General features: G+C 41.9%; 2 protein-coding genes across 2 annotated transcripts in view; both read left to right on the top strand.

The window, feature by feature from the left end:
- Positions 1 to 9,468, top strand: part of LOC111220765 (sorbin and SH3 domain-containing protein 1-like) — a 51,825-nt gene extending 42,357 nt beyond the window's left edge. The window contains exons 20-28 of the mRNA XM_022743987.1: positions 566 to 612; positions 950 to 1,064; positions 1,318 to 1,443; positions 1,575 to 1,769; positions 1,933 to 2,454; positions 3,119 to 3,214; positions 5,328 to 5,380; positions 5,498 to 5,604; positions 5,902 to 9,468. Of these exons, the coding sequence (XP_022599708.1) occupies positions 566 to 612; positions 950 to 1,064; positions 1,318 to 1,443; positions 1,575 to 1,769; positions 1,933 to 2,454; positions 3,119 to 3,214; positions 5,328 to 5,380; positions 5,498 to 5,604; positions 5,902 to 5,969 (1,329 nt within the window). The 3' untranslated portion in view covers positions 5,970 to 9,468. The remainder of the gene's footprint in view (positions 1 to 565; positions 613 to 949; positions 1,065 to 1,317; positions 1,444 to 1,574; positions 1,770 to 1,932; positions 2,455 to 3,118; positions 3,215 to 5,327; positions 5,381 to 5,497; positions 5,605 to 5,901) is intronic.
- Positions 9,469 to 11,596: 2,128 nt separating this feature from the next.
- pdlim1 (PDZ and LIM domain 1) lies at positions 11,597 to 18,717 on the top strand. Its single transcript, XM_022743939.1, has 7 exons — positions 11,597 to 11,852; positions 13,080 to 13,231; positions 13,790 to 13,874; positions 14,968 to 15,152; positions 16,321 to 16,469; positions 16,710 to 16,827; positions 18,062 to 18,717. Exons 1-7 carry the CDS (start codon positions 11,760 to 11,762, stop codon positions 18,246 to 18,248), a joined length of 969 nt encoding a protein of 322 aa, XP_022599660.1. The 5' UTR covers positions 11,597 to 11,759; the 3' UTR covers positions 18,249 to 18,717.
- Positions 18,718 to 19,217: the final 500 nt, after the last annotated feature.

Genomic DNA, 19,217 nt, shown 5'->3' with positions numbered 1-19,217 from the left:
GAGGTGGGGGAGGTGGGGTGGGGAGTGAAAGGCTTGTCAGCAGGATTTTTGCAGACACAGATGACTTTCTCCTCCGGGTTAAAAATTCCGAGCAGTAATAGAAGGAGTGGTTGAGCAGACTTCCACAGTGCAGCCTGTTCTATCTAGATGTCATTAAACTTGTATTAGTTGCACCCTTGTGTTTACCAAGGTGTGCCTGCTCTCCTGGCACACCGGTCTGACTGTAAACAACCCACAGTAGCTTCTAACTGGGCATGCTCCAGAGGACAAGTAACCCAGTCAGTCACAAGCACATCATTCCTGTCATTGCTTGAATATTTCTGTACAGAGGGGGCACGGAAAGGACAAGTCAGGCAGATTTACAGTTCACAACAAACGCCAGAGGATCTTTTCCTTCGTATACATAAATGACAAAGCACAGAGGGAATAACAGCCAAAGAGAGACGGAAGAGAATTTAGTCTTTTGGAAAACTTTCACTGACTCAGTACAACACTAAGAAGAATATTTATGTAGTTGTAATATTACAATAAGAGTGACTCAAGTTTCCTTTTTGTATCTCCACAGAGAACTCCAGCCATGGCTCGCTTTGACTTCAGAGCTGAAACTCTAAAGTAAGTGGAAATGATCAGAATTTGTATTGTAATCCAGTGCGACAGTGATGTCATTACTCCACCCGGCCTCCACCCTGTGTGTTTACTTACAAGCGGAGTAGATATGACTTTAATGATAACTGGCGTGGCGGCTGACGAAGAGGCGGTCCCAGAAAATTTGAGAAAAATCATAATGAAAAGATTAACAACGTAACTGCTACCAGAGTGTGACCATCTGTGCTCTCAGCAGATAGGTTAGTCAGTGACAGACAGACAGTCTGCATGAAATCACACTCTTAACACTTTGTTGTTTATTCCATTTCTTATGAGTCTCAAATCTCTTTGGAACATTTTCCAGAGAGTTGCCGTTTCAGAAGGGAGACATCGTGTACATCATTCGACAGGTGGATCAGAACTGGTATGAAGGGGAACATCATGGACGAGTTGGTATTTTCCCCCGAAGCTACGTTGAGGTGTGTGGCTTCTCTCTGCCTCTCTGTACTCGCAGTAAGGATTCTTGAAGGACGGCTGGCAGCAGACGTTGTTGTTAAATAAAATATATAGCTAGTACATAGTAATTCATATTTTTGACAGAAATAGTTTCTTTGCCCTCTGCTACTGCATTTTTAAAGATATTTTGCATAGTAATATTTTTCCCAGCCAAAATTTGAATCATTTTTTTTTCTTTCTTGGATAGTCAGTTTTGTTATTTGTCTTGTTGTGCAGCTCCTCCCCCCCACAGAGAAAGCCCAGCCAAAGAAAAGTGCCCCGGTACAGGTCCTGGAATATGGAGAGGCTGTCGCTCGGTTCAACTTCAACGGGGACACAGTGGTGGAGATGTCCTTCAGAAAGGTGTGCAGTGGGAATGAATCAAAACTAACTGTTTCTAAATACTGATACTTTAACGCTTTTGTCCTCAGTCCTGAACCTCTATCCAGCTTTTTTTGAACATTATATATTATCGATGTTGTGAACATGCGCAGGGGGAGAGGATCACGCTAATCCGTAGAGTTGATGAGAACTGGTACGAAGGCAAAATCGCAGGCACCAACCGCCAAGGCATCTTCCCCGTCACCTACGTAGAAGTGCACAGAAGACCCCGCGTCAAGAACGGGGTGGACTATCCCGACCCTCCTGTCAGCCAGTCGCCGCAGCGCAGCACCAATGCTTCTCCACAGGTGAGGACTCTGAGCCAGACGGGACTGAATCCAGAAAAAACACCCACCTTTAATTTCAATTTTTGTTCTCGTGAATTTGTTTCATCTTTCATTTTCCTTTTCTGTCTCTCGTCCTTTCTTCTTCCCTCTGTCTCCATCTCCTTCATCATGTTGCTCTGTAAAGCTCTATCGTAACCGCCTGACCACCTCCCCTCTACCCCTCCCTCGCTCCCCCCGCCGCTCCGTGTCCCCTGAGGTCCACGCTGTCTCCTCTGAGTGGATCTCCCTGACTGTGGGAGGAGGGAGCCCTCCTGCCGCCCCCACCCCTCCCCTGCCGCCGCTGCCCACCGTGTCCTACCGCTGCGGCGAGTACCTGCCCCCGCCGTACTCCGCCAGCCCCGTGCCTCCCATCACCGGCAGCCCATACTGCGTCTCCCCCATGGCCTCCCCATCTGCCTCCCCTTTACCCCCGCCTTACCCTCCCAGACCCAACTCCACAACTCCCTTCCTCACGTTCACCCCACCTCAGGGAGAGGACTTCCTGCTCTCCCCTCCCTCCCCACGTCTCTCACGCAGCGTCAGCCCCTGCGGCGGGCCGGTGCTGGAGGGCTGGCTGAGGGGGGAGAAGGATTTGACAGAGGGGGAAGGCACAGAGGGGGACAGGGGCCGCGCAGCCCCGGGCAGCAGGCGAAATAGCCCTGCAGAGGTATCTTCTGCATGGTGTGTGGTGTTGCATCTCAGGCTCACTCTGGAACATGGGCTTTTAGCCACAGTTTGATTCCCTAAAACAGAGTTTGGTGAAGAAGTGAAGACGTGACTAACTCGTAGATTTGACCTGAAGTTGATTTGAGCCCGTTGGAGGGTGAATCTGCTGGTTTAGTAAAGGCAGAATAAGTTAAACCTTGTCACACTGCTCAAGGCTGCAAGTCTGCATGTTGTTGTGTGCTCTACTAACATGCAAATTTACAGTGTGTCTGTTTTATATAGCTCTGTTTCAGATTCCCCATAACTGTAAAGGACTGTGAGAGGAGATATCGTGCTTATCGTGCTTGCATTTCCTGGATTTATTTATATGCGAGCTCGTGTTACTTTGTCTTCATAAAACTCGGCATATGGTTGCATGTTGTTGTTGTTCTGTTCAGAGGTGTCATAACATGGATGACATTGGAGGTTGGAGGTTTGTTTAGGACGGTGACATATTTATTAGTGAGTATTTATAGGTTTCACATGTTGGCTTCTATTTCAAAACTTACAAGGAAGACTGTCTCTGAAGTATGACAAGAATTTACAGCAGGTGGATACGAGGTGCAGCCGCCAGAGAAAAGCTTTACTTTTGAAATGTCCAGGCTGATGTGATGTTTTTGTTGCAGTTTCTGAGGAATGAGGTCGACCATCATGGACGGAGCTCCAGAAGCCCTGTGATGCTGTTTGACATCCAGGATAACAACAACGTAAACTCATTTGCGGTAAGGTGGTACACAGTTTCCTCGGGTCTCCACTGGAGATTTACAAAAATAATGTGAAGTTTGTAAAGTGACTTCATTATCTGTTTAACTTTACAACCCATCACTTCCAACGATCCATTTGACTGTCATCATCTTTAACTCCCATTGTGTCTTCTGTTTACATGTTAGACATGTGAGTTATTGGAGGACTTTCCTTTCCTATTGAAGGAATAAGGTCGATATTTTGGGGAAATAAAATCAGCAGATGCTATTTGCACCCAGGTTTGTGTAGCTAACAATGCTATTTGCACCCATGGTGGATAGCTAATGTGGCTACTTATACTCAGGTGCATATAGCATGGAAGAGACAAGCACCCAGGTGGCTGTAGTCAACAATGCTGTTTGCACCTGGGGCAGATAGCCAATGTGGCTTTTTATACCCAGGTTTTAGGCTCTGCTGGGCCACTGCAGTGAGAAGTTCCAGCAGAAAGGTTTTCTAACACATGGTTAACATTGTGAAAGGGTCTATTAACCCAAACCTTGATCTTTTCCTAAACTTAACCAAGTCGTTTTGGCGCCTAAACCTAAACAGACTCTGACTGACAACTGAATATAATAAAAAAATAATCTAAAACTACTAAGAGAATACCGTCTCACCTGACTTCCTAAAGCCTTTCTGCTGTAGTGGTGTTTAACAGGCGCCTGGCAGACCATTACAATGACTTCACCTTGGTGCAAATAGACACAGTTTGGTTTTCTTGCTAAAAGGTAAATGAGAAGATCAATATCACTCTCATGTTTGTCTGTTGAGTATGAAGCTGAAGGCAGCAGCCAGCTTAGTAGCATAGACCAGCACGTCTGAAGCTCAATAATTCACGTTATCTTATTTGATTAATCCATTAAAAAAAAACAGGATGTGGGGGGTTGTGTGTCGTACGATTTCGTACGAGTCTTGTCATCGCCAGTGTCGCCATCTATTTTCAAAAGGAAGGAGCCAAAACCTGCTGAAAACCTTTCTAGATGTTGCTAGATTATGCGATGTGCACGTATACAAGAGCTACAAGAGTGGAGCTGAAGTGTCAGAAACAGAGAGTATGCACACACTGGAATAAACTCACTCTTGTAAACTCTGTGTATTTCAAGGGAAAAAAAATAAAACTTAAATAGTCAAGTTAAATCATTTACAACAAAAAATAAAAAAGGATTTCCCCAGACAAACAACTCCTTCACATCTGCGTGTGGCTGATAGCTGGTCGCAGAGAGCCACAGCCACATGAGAGCACGTTTACTGAGAAATACTGGTGACTCATTTCCAAGGAGAGGAGTTAAAGACTGACTAAAAGCTCACTAGATTTATAAAAAATCATTATAGAGGTCTGAAAATCACCAAATCTCATGAGAAGGCCACTAAATGGGCAGCTGTGTTCATCACCTCTACACTGCCATTACACTGTTTTCCCCCTGTTTTCAGTATTTATGCTAAGCTAAGCTAACCAGCTGCTGGCTTCAGCTTCACATTAAACTGACAGGTATGAGAGTGGAATGAATTTTCTCATTTAACTCTCAGCAAGAAATAGAAAAAGAATATCACCCAAAATGTCCAAATATTCCTTTCAGCTGTACCTGTCAGCTTCCCTTTAATACTGCATGTTCATACTGAATATTATCTTCTACAAAGTGAACTAATATTTCATGTTTCCTGTCTACATGCTCTCACTCTGGTGTCTTGCCTCTTCATGCGTCTCCTCCCGGGCTCCACCAACATCTCCTCCGCTTTTTCTCCTGGCTTTTTCCGGATCACTTCCTTTTCTTCCTTTCTACTTACTGGACCTACCTTCCTGTCTCGCCGTTCGTCTCCCCCCCCCCAAACCCCCCCACCCCCGCCTTCTCTAACTCCTCACCTCCTCCCCTCAACTTCACCTCGGCCTCTTCCGGGACACTCGGTGTGGGCCCGCTGTCTGTCTTTTCTCTTGACGACTTCACCCACTACCACTACTAGGAAGCAGTGTGTAATGAGATCTTGAATATAGCTGAGACCTCGGTGAGGTACTGCAGCACCCTGTCCCACCACCCTCATGACTCTGTCCATAGACTGCACCCCCACCCCAGTAAACAATCTTTCATCATTTCCCAGCAACCCCAGTCCCACAGCAGCAGTCCGGAGCCAAGTCGTCTTAACTGTGGAATGTGAGTAGGATCTGTGTTTTAAGTTTGACACCTACGCTTTAAATTTTCCTAGTTTCATATTTTGAGTCCTCTCAGCTTTTGCGGGTTTACCAGTTTATCTTTGTACCCCCGCTCCAGTTTCCAGGCTTTGTACAGTTACGTGCCGCAGAACGACGACGAGCTGGAGCTGCAGGAGGGAGATCTCGTCAGCGTCATGGAGAAGTGCGATGACGGCTGGTTTGTCGGTATGTGCCTCCGGATAGATTCTTCAGACATGCAGTCACACTCACTGTGTCACATTAATCCATATAGGGTTTCAGCAGTGTGACAGCAAAGGACTGCAGGCTTGCAATGTGCATGCTCAGGCCTCCTGGAGAAGTAGAGCCATCTTCACTGTGTCACATCCTTCCATATAGGGTTCATAAAGAATGACGGAGAATGATTGAGTGCCATGGACGTTCTCAAATATAGCTCAAATGTCTTATTGTGAATCATTCACTTCCTTTTTCCTGATCAGAGTTTCTCCTTCTCTGTCTCTACAGGTACCTCGAAGAGGACAAAACAGTTTGGGACTTTCCCGGGGAATTACGTGAAGGAGGTGAAACTGTAAAGATATCTAATGTGGCTGTAACACACGGTTGCCTGTCAAGCTTGGGAAGTCATTACTATCGCGCATGGCTGTTGGTTAGAATAGTCATTTAGCCAGGCGATTCCGTTTTGTCTGGGGAAAGTGATCGGTTCGGCCTGAGGTATGTCAAACTGCACGAGGCGAGGACGGAGACGGCTCACTGCCCAAACCCTCAGCATGGTGTACACCTTCATCACACTTCACACGCTTCCTGACAAGAATACGTCCATCTCCACATGTGGAATTTCTCTGTGAAAACCGACCACAAACTAGCTTTTATTGTACAGATAATAGCTTCCATTTTGTCCACGTGATTTTACAGTACACAAGTGTTTATGTAGCAGGCTGGCAGCAGAGCAGTGTTTATGGATCAAGGAGAGGATCTTTTTGCCTGAACTGGACTTTGGAGGAGTCAGAATGTATTTTTTGTGTGTGTGATGTGGAGTTTGGAGCTATTTGTCATGAGCTACCTTTCAGGATCAGAGGGGTTTAACATGATTGGCTAAGTATGATGCAAATCGAAAAAAAATCACTTCCTTTTTATTTAAGTTTCAAAAGAAAACTTTCAGTGTTCAGATCAAGTTTAAATGTTGCTGTACTCTGGTCCCACAGACAGTTTTCCCCCGGTTTAGATCCAAGAATATGACGTTGATTCAGTGTCCCTTGGAGGTGAAGTTGTTTACGCCTTATATACAAAGACACTTTAGAATCTGTTTTGCTTTCTTTCACATTTTCAATCAGTGTTGGCTGCCTGTCAAGAACATTGCAGCATTCACAACTCAGTGTAACCCAAAAGCTTTCGATACCGGTTAAGTATTGCCTTCATTTTCTATCCAAAGGTTGTTATAAAAAAGTTATTACAGTCATGTGTTTGACTAGAAACACTAAAATGTTGAAGTGTGCTGTTAGTTTCTCCTTTTCTCAGTTACCACATCAAACAGAAACGCAGAGCACGTGATCGACTGCGCTGATCGTCTCAGAACAGTGACGATAAACTGTGTGTATCCAAATAGAAACTATTTATCTGTCCTGTTATACCCCCTCTGCTGAGGTAAAAGTCGACTGTGTTTGCTGATGCCTGTAAGGTAGCTGGTGGTAGACGCCTGGCTCCAGCTCAACTACAGGACAGGCGTGGTAGCACTTAACTTCCTGTTTGGTTATTTTAGGGAGATCCCACCTAACAAGATAAGAGAAGATTAATCAGTGATGACACAAAAAGCTATTTAATGTTTTAAATGAAAGCCAACAAGGTTTTCTTAGAGAATAATCGTACTGATTTTTAAAGGCATATTGAGATTTTAACCATGCCCTTACTGGCAAGATTGTATGTTTTAGTCATGTAAATGTGTACAGAAAACTTAAAGAGGCCTTCCAGACACGGCTACATATTTTCATATGTAATGAGTACAACTTGGGTAACACAGTTGGTGGAATGATTCACATAATAGCATATATAGGTCGGCATTAGGACAGCATGCACGGTAACATCAATAAGAGATTGACAAATCAAATCGGAGCATGAAATACTATCAGCGAACGCCTTTATATTTGCATTTAGCTTAAAGAAAACAGAAGTGATGACAGGGTTAACAGTCTGCTCCTTGAGCTTCAATCGCTCCCTGATGGTTTGAATTCTGCTATCAAAGCATCAGAGCCATCGTCCCGCGGAGCACAGAGCTCCCACATCTCCAGCAACACACACTGTCAGAGTATCTCCTCCACATGCACAGATGAAAGCTATTGTTTTTCTTTTGTTTGCGTTCTCATCAAATTCCTTGATGTCATCAACCGCTGCAATTTGTGCTCATCAATCCTTAGCAATGCTGTCAGATAGTACTTGCAAATAATTCTTACTGCTTGTTATGACCTGCTCGGAGCAGCAGATGGGTGTTGTTTGTAGGGCAATGTGCTACTGAAGTATTTTAAAGTCAGTCTAGTTGATACCAGGAGGGGCTGAGCTATCTGAGGCTCTGAGTAGCTGAAGCCAGATCCACACATTTCCAATCAAATGGTGCCAGACTATCCTGGCTCTTTATAATCGCCTGAGTACACACAATCTGAAACATAATGTGAAGTATAGAGGTATAAAGAGAGATAAAACAGTAACACTCACTCACTAGATCTCAAAGCGTATGTTTACTATATCTTTGTATTTTTTTTTTTGCATCTGAATGTGCAACAGTTGTGCAGTGATGATAAACGATGACCTGGTTGGAACATGGTTTGAATGTTGTGTATGTGGCCAACACACATACAAGTGATATTTGAAGTTTAATAATAGATGAAGTGCATTAATTTAACAACATTCAGTAGCAATCAGTGTTTCATCCTCTCTGACGTTTGCTGTTCAGCATCAGCAAACATCAGAATCAGGTGTTTGTTCCTGTGCACATCACCACTGACAATTCTGCCATCATCGGCGACAGAGTATTGTCTCAGCAAGATAAAACACATAATATAATACACTGCATTGTGTGTTTGCTTGTATAGCACTGATATAATGTTCAGGTATTTTGTTACACCACAAAAGCATTTTTTTTCCCTCCACCGCTGGCTAAACATTTTTTGTTCCTGTGTAACTCCAGCTCCTCATGAATGTGCTGATTGGCTGGGAGTCTGTCGACCTGTAAGCTTGTTCAAAAATCCCTGACAGAACAACAGCAGTGTCTGAAAAACACTAGACTGAACGGCGGACAAATAAACAGTCACTGATTTAGTCACAACACAACTCACTATAGATGGTTTCTGTGATATTGTGCTCCATGAAACATCACAGGATGTATGAATGTATGAATATATGAATGTGGCGCAGGCTGTGTACACATGATTTGTAAAAAAAAAAAAAAAAAAAATGTCTGAATGTCTTTTCATCGTGAATGAACACGCAGACTAACGAGCAGCGCAGCACAAGAAGGAGTGTAAATATGTAAAATAATAAAAACAATAGACTGCAAGCGATGGGAGCATCAGACTGAGCTCTCAGTTACTTGCAGCAGTTTATTTACCTGAAGGATTTTTTTGGCAAAGCACAGAGTGGAGCGTTACTGAGCACAGGAAGTTTGATGTATATGAACATTACGCTGCCATTTGTGAGGATCATAATGCCTTATGTTAGACGCAAAATTAAATTGTGCCTCATTTTCATTAAATTTTTTTTTTTTGGAGTATCACTGAAATGTATCCATGACATATTTAATGTAACCATGGTTTTCCCATTAGTCCCAGTCTCTGTGACGGGAGAAATATTTACTAAGAACTTGTCAGTTACTGTGCAAGTACCTAAAAGTGTGACACGATGCTTCATCTTAATGATTAATAATCATGAGAATGGACTAGTTTAATGGGACGCACAACCCACAACAGGTTTGGTTTGTTTGCTTCAATTTGCAGTGCTGTTACATTGACAATATTAAAAATAAAGATACTATACACTGCTGTGACTTCGGTATTATGCAATATTTAATAAACCATTTAAACCATTTGTTGTTTTTTTCTGTTTTATTCCTTAAGATCTGGTGTAGAGATAAGCTTGTAATGAATGTTAGAAGAAAACTTCAGTCAGGTTACCTGGTAGGCTTTTATTTTGGCAGCTGTGTGGAGCAGCATATGTATGTCAGACGGGTAAAATCCCATTAAGGTGATGATGTTGATAGATATGTTTTTACAGCCTTGACAGTCAGGAGCAGATTTACTTTTCATTTAAAAAGATGTTATATAATAAGAGCTTCACTTTAAAACAAGCAGTTTGAAGGACTTCACTGGTATGCCTGAAGGCCTGCTGTAGATGCATGTAACCCCCACAAGAAAGGACGTGTTTCATTCAGTCTGTCTGGGGTTTTTCTCTCTACTTTCAGCTGAGCTCCTCTGGCAGGAATTCAAGGTTTGGGAGCGGCACATTCCACATCCTGGGATTTAGCTCTACCATAAATGGTAAGCTCGCATATAACACGGTGACGTACCGGTAGGCAGACATCCCTAAAACAAACACTGGAGCTCATCTGAGAGGTGCAAAAAAATGAAGAGGGATCACTCTGCCCTGCTATTTTCATGACATCGAAAGTTAAGGGCCATCAGCTGATAAGTATTATTCATGAGAAAAACTTTTGACCCCAGACAAAGTTGAATTATGTTTTGATAAAAGAGATTTGCCCACCCATTGTTAAGTTTATTAGGGAAATGCATCTATGTGGAACCATCTAAACTTTAGACATTAGACATTAGACTAGACATTTGACCCCATGGACTACAATTTCCAGGATCTGAATAATGGAAATCCATTAGTGGTTGACACAAAAAGAAAGTAGGCACAGATTTTTCACTTTCAGTTGACCTGAGTCGTGTCTTTCTGCAGCTTGGTTTTGATCTTATTTATATAACAAACAGCCTAATCAGCCAAAATTATGACCCAGACTGGATCATCATACAGCAGTTTCAAAGTACTGTCAACAACAGTCAAACAAAGATTTGAATTTGGAGTTGATGTGCCATCCTACTCTGAATATAGATGGATTTTTTATTTTTTATTTTTTATTTTTTGCTTTTTATTGGCAACCAGAGATTTTACAAAATTGAATTATAAATACTTTGTCATTACATGCCTGTTTTTACCATGTATATAGTTAGAAAAACAAGTGCTTAGGGGAAGATGACACTATACATGGATTTTTAAATAAGCAATGACACACAGGTGTCCTGCTACGAAAAGAATGGTCGATAAAGTAAAGGCAAGAATTATGTTTGCTCCAGTTCTGTCATTTTCTATCAGGACACAATAAAACACAGAAGTTGGAAGTAATAGTTTCCATTTTTTTGTGTTTAAAGGCCAAGGCTGACATTACTCTATGTTTTTTCTTGAGTCAATAAATCCCATAAAGACCAAAACAGATATTTCCATAACCTGTCTCTTAATACTTTTTAACTATTCTTCCCTGTCTGTGGCATCCAGACTCAACCCTTTCTTTCTGCTCAATACGTACATCTGCTTAAACAGGGGATAAATGTCTAGTTTCACATTTTAAATAATCAATTTCCTAAAAGAGCAGGTCACTGTAATTTTTATCATACATCACTCAAACAGGAGTAAATAATGCATTTGTTGGGGACTATTCAGATACTGCTCTACAGCAGTTTATTATAAGTTATAAACTACAGGGCCCATGTTCATCCTATTGAGGTAACATGTCACTGCAATGGTTTGCAATCAGTGCAATGGTGTGGCTCACTGATGTGTTTTTAATAGTTTTTGGACATGACAGGAGCTCTGACGAATAAGATATATTAGATTTTGGCTACTTAGACAGTAATAGGATCAATTCAGTCTTGATGTTTTTTGTTAATTAATTAATTAATTGACAAAGAGAAAAATAAGGCACATTGCTAGTCTTAGCTTTTAACAGCATTGTTTTATTTTTTTTGAATCTGTGAAAATGAGTGAATGAATTGATGTCATGTGACCTACAGTTGCTTCAGTTCTTACTGTTGTTACTGGTCGCTTGGCCCACTTCCGCACACACATTGCTGAGTGATCCATCTTCTTAATACGCGATCTTTGGTCTCTCACTTATCAGCGAGGAAACTTCAAAATCTATTCGTCCAACTGTAACCTGAGGGGCCGCCCACTCCTCTAATGCTGTAGCCTGGCTCCAACTACAGACTATCGATCTTTGCACATGTCGTATGCAGCAGGAGGTTGACTTGTGGTCTGACACAGATCTTTAAACACAAGCTAACTACAGTCGGCTCTGTTTAAAAAAACAAAGCAACATTAACACAATGCCTGTCCGGGTGGTAATGCAGGGTCCTGGACCCTGGGGATTCAGGCTGGTTGGGGGAAAGGACTTCGAGCAGCCCCTGGCTATTTCCCGGGTAAGTTAGTTTTACTGTTCGCTGCTGCATTGTTATCAAGTGGTGTAACCGCACCTGGGCTTGTCCCGACGAAACTTTCACCTCTCGTTGTCTTCTGTCGACTTTACTGACAACAGACAAACAGGAGCAGAGTTAACGTTAGCTTATGTTTAAAACAGGCGGCCGTTACTTCACAGAAGCGAGACTAGTATCACTTTTATTTTAGCTAATGTTAGCTACCGTTACAGTGTCGCTATCCTCTTTACCTGCCTAGTGTTTTACTTCGAGACCTCCAGATACAAATGTGGTGGTTTGTGGAGCCCCATAACATTATACAAGATCATTTTTATGATTTTCTTTAACCATAGCTTTCAGCATAACTTTTCGTGTTAGACAAAGTGAGATCAACTGTCGAATTTACACCAGACTCTCATATGAAGCTGAGCTCTCATATCTTATCTCTTTAATTCCTAACTTCAAATTAAAAGTATAATTTGGAGGATAAAATTTGAACTGTCCTTTATTTTGACATCCCTCAGTGTTAATACATCCTATTTCCTCTAAGTTACTTTACCACAACATAGTTGTACACATCAATACAAAGCTTTATAAGACAGCATCATACAGGTTTTATAGTGTGACACTCCTGTGGCAATAATAATAAACCACAATATGACTCCACTGTGTACTAAGTGGAGTCTGCTGCTCCTGTTGTAAATGTTGTTACTGTGGTCAGTCCACTCCACCCATGGAAAAGTGATTAGGAATTCCTGGACTGTGCCATAGTCGTCCCCTGCTTCCAGCCTGGAGCCTTTATCTTCAATAGAGAGGCTCCCCTGGAGGCAGTGCTCAGCCTGAGCCACTGACTCAAAACACCTCGCTGCAAGTGTTTACTGTAATTAAAGAAATGTGTGTGAGGGTCCTTTGGGGTCAGAGTTAAATGGAGGAGTGGCAGTAGGTTCTGACTGGATGTAAGGCTTGTAGAAAGTAAGTGTGGGAATGGGAGGACGAGCATGTATTTGACTTTAAATTAAATTTATGTTTCACATCTGTAAAAGGTTATCTTTGTAAGTTATTAAATGCTTGTGTGTTTTTTCTTCATTTCTCAAAAATATTTTAAAAGGGTGTGAAAGCACATGTATAATGACTCCTGAGAATTTCACTTTCAAAAAGACTAAACCTTATGTCAAGCTCACATACAGCCCCAAAGAGTGTTGCTTTTTATGAATTAAGTCTCCTGTATTGTAGGTCACCCCTGGGAGTAAAGCAGCCCAGGCCAACCTGTGTATCGGAGACATGATCTTGGCCATCGACGGAGAGCCGACAGAGCACATGACTCACTTGGAGGCGCAGAACAAGATCAAGGGCTGCATAGATGAGATGGTACTCTCCATAGACAGGTAGGAGGTGGCAACATGTGCCAGTCTGATGTGCATAGCCTCAGGCCTAAAAAACACAGTAATATGAGACAGCTCAGCCACAATCCAGGTGTTCAGGAAGTAATGTTATGTTTATTCATGCCTTTTTAAAGGGCGAGTCTGTCTTTGGTTTTACTGAAATCTTTAGTTTGCAGAGTGTATGTATGCTAAGCGTTGTTGTAATTCTGTGTCATGTTAGTGCATTACATCATAACCTTCTGGCAGCAGATGATTTCAAGCTGCAGGGATGTTGAAACGGATTCAACAGGCAGGTTGAAGCAAATGTGTCTGTTCAAATTAAGAGAAAGTCAGTTGACTGTGAGGTGGGGCAAACCGCCGAGGAGGCCAAGCAGAAGAAGAGCTCTGTTGCATTCAAAGATACAGGCATATTATCATGTTCATGTGCAGCTACACAGGAAAACAGAAACCCAGGAACAGGAAAAAAAAATCCAGACATGTTGTATTTAAACTCGCTATGTGTATAATTACTATGTGATTATAGCATCTTTCAAGCCTTTTTCTTCTTCCTCTGTTCCTCAGGTCAGAAACGAAACTGTGGTCACCGCTTTCATCCGAGGAAGGGAAGACACATCCGTACAAGATGAATCTTGCATCAGAACCTCGGGTGAGTGTCACCATCAAAGCTGAATGTAGAACTTAAGCTTTCAAAGTTACTCCCCCAGCTCTGTTATTTCAATTTTAAAATCGGGGAAATCCCAATTACAGGTAGCCATATAGTTTCTGGAAGCCTGCACATTCCTTTCCCACCACGCCCGCAAAGGCTTGTGGGCCTTTTTTTTTTTTTTTTTTTTTTTTTTTTAATAGTGCCAATGATGAAGTCATTGTTTACTCCCCAACAGGAGGTTTCCTAGGAGACGGTAGTTTATCAGCCAAGGTCTGACGCAAGCCTCAGTTCCTGTCCGCTGAGTGGAAAGTTGAGGCCGAAGTGTGAATTCATGTAGGAAACGGTGTGATGTGTCACAGGCTTTGTGTGTTTCACAGATGTTACGTATTTTTCTCACACACACAATAACGTGTCTCAAGCGCTTGTCTGGAGTCTGTCACTGTGATGCCTCTTTATGTTTTTCATACATTTAAACCACTTTATCATTGTTTTTAAGCTGTTGTAACATTGGTCTGTGCGAGTATTGTGAGTGTCTTTCTGTGCGTTTACTTGCTTGCAGAGACTCTGGGTTGTTCTGTAATTTAGATGTCAGACGCTTGAAGCATGAGCTGTATTTGGAGGCATCTCCGTCTTTCCACTGTGAAGCATGCACTAGATTTGCTGGTATTTATGTGCCCACTTTGATGGCATGCCAGTGTCATGATGTGTCTTTAAAGACCGTTCACTGGTTAGCTATAATTCAGGCCACAGTCCACAGTCATATATTATGATAAATTATGTATTTAATTATTCAAACTAGAAGCAGCGGTGTTAGAAGAAAATTACATTTTCAGTCTAACAAAGTTTCCAAACTCTTTTTTGAAAGTTGTAACAATGAATTCTAATGAAATAACTGAAAACCACAAGTCGTTGTGTTGAGCAATATTCATAACACATGATATCAGCTGCACATTTGCAAAAAGTTATGACCACTACTGCAGCGAGTGTGCACTACGTGTGTTGCATGTTTCAGACAGAGAGTGAATTATTTCACAAATACCTGCACTCACCACCTTTCGTTTTAACAGAACAATTTTTTTTCTCATTTTCACAGGAAGTGAAACACATCGGCTCGACCCACAACAGGAGTGCGCTGCCGTTTACTGGTTTTGGCTCCAAAGTTGTGACCAACCAGTACAACAGCCCCTCTGGTCTTTACTCCTCAGAGAACATCAAGAACTTCAACTCGGCTGTGGACGAAGTTAAAACCATGGCTACACCCAGTGAGCCCAACAACAAGTAAGAGGAACCTGAAAGGACAAGTGAAGACTGGGTAACAAGAGGGTCAAGATTTAGTCAAGACAGACCACAGAGCAAACCCTACCTCTTGAATCATGGGAACAATGGAAAGCCAGTTATTGCTTCTATCCAGGCTTTCAGTGAGACCGTACTGGCACCTGGCACATGTAGTCACGCAGTGATTTATTTATTTCTGTAGTTAATGTAGAAACAACAAAAGCTTGATTTTCCCCCAAACTCTGGGCTGAAACATAATATGATTTTTAAATGTTAGATGTATTTCAGGAGTATTTTCTTTGCCTGTGTGACCCAGCCTGCACACTGCATGGCTCTTACCCAACTCTCTTTTTCCTCTGGTTTGTGGAATCCAAATTGCGTTCATATAGCATCACCTTTAAATTGGAAAGAGCGGGTCAAAGTTTAAGGTTGAGGTTGCTTACATGCTTTAGCTTAATGTTCCATACAACATATTTATTATTGTGATGTATTACTTATGTTCCACAGTGCATTTGGTTAAAACAGATAGATGATAATAGATGTATCTACTATTACCTAACATTATTTCTACCTTTTAATTTTAACATTGAAGCTACATTTTTCACTGTACAAACTCATTTCTAAATGCCTCTTAAAGTCTCATCATCGAGTTCCTGTGTTTAATCTTAAAAGAAAGAATAACAGTGCGTCTAAGAATCATTTATTTTATTGATTGAAATCTTTCCCCAATAGGTCACTGATTGATCAGCTTCTAACTGTTGGAATAAGTTGATTCTCATCTAATTTTGATTTTGAATTTTGTCTGTGCAGCAAAAATTGAGCTTGCAAGATTTAGGCTCTCTTCCAAAAAGACTGTATGATTAGAGTCTTTACAAATCATTAGTAATGTGGATATGATGACCAAGTAAGAGTAGGTGTTCAAAGTTCACTCCAGAAAAAGATGGCGATATGACATTATACTTAAACTGTATCATGATATCCAGAAAAACAAAATCCAGACAATATCGTGTCTCAGCTTTCCGCAGGTTTTGTCATGTCTTGGACTTTTGTTGCCTTTATGTATCAAGAGAAGAGATAATGAAAAGACACAGTGTTTGCTGCTGAAGAATGATTGACCTTTTTGCCTCTTGGGACTCCTGCAGACTGACTGAACTGAACACTTGCTTTGTAGATCTCCATCAGATCCATCAAAGGCAGGCAAGCGGCCACCTGTGGCTGCAGATTCAGAGGTCTACAAGATGCTGCAGGAGAACCAGGAGTCTGATGAGCCTCCTCGACAGTCGGCTTCATTCAAGGTGCTTCAGGAGATTCTTGAGACAGGTACGGATCCTGCTTATTACTCACTTCTTCCACATTCAGAAGCTGATGAAAGAGATCTCCTTTCCAATGTCTGGCTTTAGGGGAGCAAATTATCTGTCACTTTTAATTAGAGGACAGATTTCTTTGGGTTTTCTTTCCTGATGACTCATTGCTAAGTACACGTGAAAAGAAACATAGATGTGTGAAGAACTAGTGAAACCTCAAAAGGTATGTTACATTCAGTCTTTGTCATGTTTGTAGGTGACTCTGATAAACCATCAGGGTTTAGGAGCGTGAAAGCACCCACAACAAAGATTGGCTCATCAGTGGGGAATGCAGAGAAGCTGCCAGTCTGTGACAAATGTGGATCCGGGATTGTGTAAGTGTTTTATGATTCCTCGGTACTGTTCTTTTACAGATAGTGTGTTTTATATGCACTGCACACAGGAAGTACATCAGATTTATGGCTTCATTTGAACCCAGACCTCCAATTCATTGCTTTACCTCCACCTCCAGGAGACTCATGAGGTTTGATAACGCTGTTTAACTTACTTAGTGCTTTTTCAGTTGGAAAACCTCTGTGACACAGTGTTGTGATGCAACACAAAGGGCCCCCAGAGTGTTGAAGTCTCTGTTTGAAGTTTGTCTCCTCCCTGTGGCTGAATTGAGTAAAAACCACCAGTAAAAACCTCAGTTCACAGCTGCTGCCAAGTTGTTTTTTTCCTTTCACGTTGAAAATGACTTTAATTAGTTCAATTTTCCCTGTAAATATTTTCAGTATTACCTTTTCTTACTTTGAGTGGACTTTACTGTTTTGGATTCAGTATCCCTAAAATTCCACATTGTTATGTGAGACAGATGTTTTTCAAAAGACTGCCATTCTAGTTGAGATGCTCTTACTGACTTATACACTGACTTAGGGGATAGTTCTACACCCACATGCTCCCAGTCATCAAACAAACTCTAGTTGTTAGAGATTTAAAATGGAATAAAATAAAAGATAATACAATATATCAACAATTCTATTTTCTTGTAACTCTTGCAATGTTAATTCAGCCATTTGTTTTGTGAATATATATATATATATAATATGAGAATCTAAATGGCATATGACATATAACACTGTATATGGTCTCATGCAAGGCGGCCATGTAGCTTAGAAGTTGAGAACCGTGAACCACTATGTCCCTAGTTAGAGGGGGTGTTTGCTGCATCTCTCTCACCCTCCTTTCCTGACATCTCTCTCTACTCTCTGTCTGTAGTAGAAGCATAAACATGCCACTCATTCACTGACATAACAGTGACCCAACCCCAAAGCCAGATCCATGAACAAATATTTTCCCAGTTTGATGTGGAAGAACATGACTAGCCTGCACAGACTCCTGGCTTCAACCCCATCCAACACCTTTGGGACGTCCCGAAACACTCACTGCAAGCCAGACATTTTCACCCAACATCGGTGTGGGACCTCACTAATGCTCTTGTGGCTGAATGGGAGAAAACTTCTGCAGACACATGGGTGTAATAGATTTGGCCATGTATTACAGTGGCCATATGAAGAACAGACTTTTGTGTATATCAAGCTTAATGTGATCTTTACATCTGCTCTTCAGGGGGATGGTGGTGAAGCTGAGGGACAAGTTCCGTCACCCCGAGTGCTACACCTGCACAGACTGCGACGTCAACCTAAAACAGAAGGGACATTTCTTTGTGGAGGACCAGATTTATTGTGAGAAGCACGCACGGGAGCGAGTGACTCCGCCTGAGGGCTACGACGTAGTCACAGTCTTCCCCAAGTAGAGCGCTCACTGAGCTAAGCCTTGGGACTGCACGCCACTGTAGGACACCATGATGTCACATCATTTAGCTCATGCTACTCCTGAGACTATAAAAAGGTCTTCTCTCGCATTCTGCTTCAGTACTGTCACTGGTAGGCAGGACAATAAAGAACGACATGTTAAGAAATGTTGATTTGCACATTAACTTTGGCTTCTACAAAAGGAAAATTCGTGAATAACACTGAGATGATGACACATTTTTCTCTCCCTGATAAACTTTTCTATTTCAGCTGTGTTTTAATGTTTGTCTGTACGTGTTCATTCTGTGCTTTTGAATCATGGAAACAATGGAAAGCCAGACTAGTTTCCCCCCCAACAGACCACATGTTTTCTACAGTTTTATTAAATAAATAGACCTACTTTTATTCAGAAAAATAGCTCAAAGACACATTTGAATATCACTGCCAAATAAATATTTTTAGCTTAAACCAGTTCTCCTGTCTTTCTACATCATTGATTGATCATTGAATGAATATAATGTGAGGCCAACAAAAGCGTGGAAGCACTTCAACGCTGAGAAATTCAACTGATAAGTTATGGCTTGCTGTATGTATAAACTGCTGCTGTGCCCTTCTGTCTGGGCCGGTGCTGTCCGATTAAAGAGCGCCATCAGTGACGTCACTGCAGATGACTTGCACCTGCTGTGACGTCACTGATCAGGCGCAACATCCAGCAGTTTTCCTATCTATATAGAAAGAAATGGACATTATAAAAAGTCAATAGTGCCGAGTATGATAGAAATTGACGTCACCACATAGTGACGTGAAATAAAAGGAGACAGGTAAAGTGTTGGATTCAGCGCTTGCTCCGGTTTTACTGTTCATTTCATGAACTAATGAGTCAGAGTTTCTCGGGTCAAAGTCGGCTGACGTCACGTAACCAGATTCTGCAGATGAAACGCTCGCCGGGCTCCTCAGGTCTGACGCCACCT

This window comes from Seriola dumerili, unplaced genomic scaffold (assembly GCF_002260705.1).
Source record: "Seriola dumerili isolate Sdu_G_001 unplaced genomic scaffold, Sdu_1.0 BDQW01000073.1, whole genome shotgun sequence".
Classification (NCBI taxonomy): domain Eukaryota; kingdom Metazoa; phylum Chordata; class Actinopteri; order Carangiformes; family Carangidae; genus Seriola; species Seriola dumerili.
Note: the sequence above shows the minus strand (reverse complement) of the source record. Positions and strands in the feature narration are given on the sequence as shown.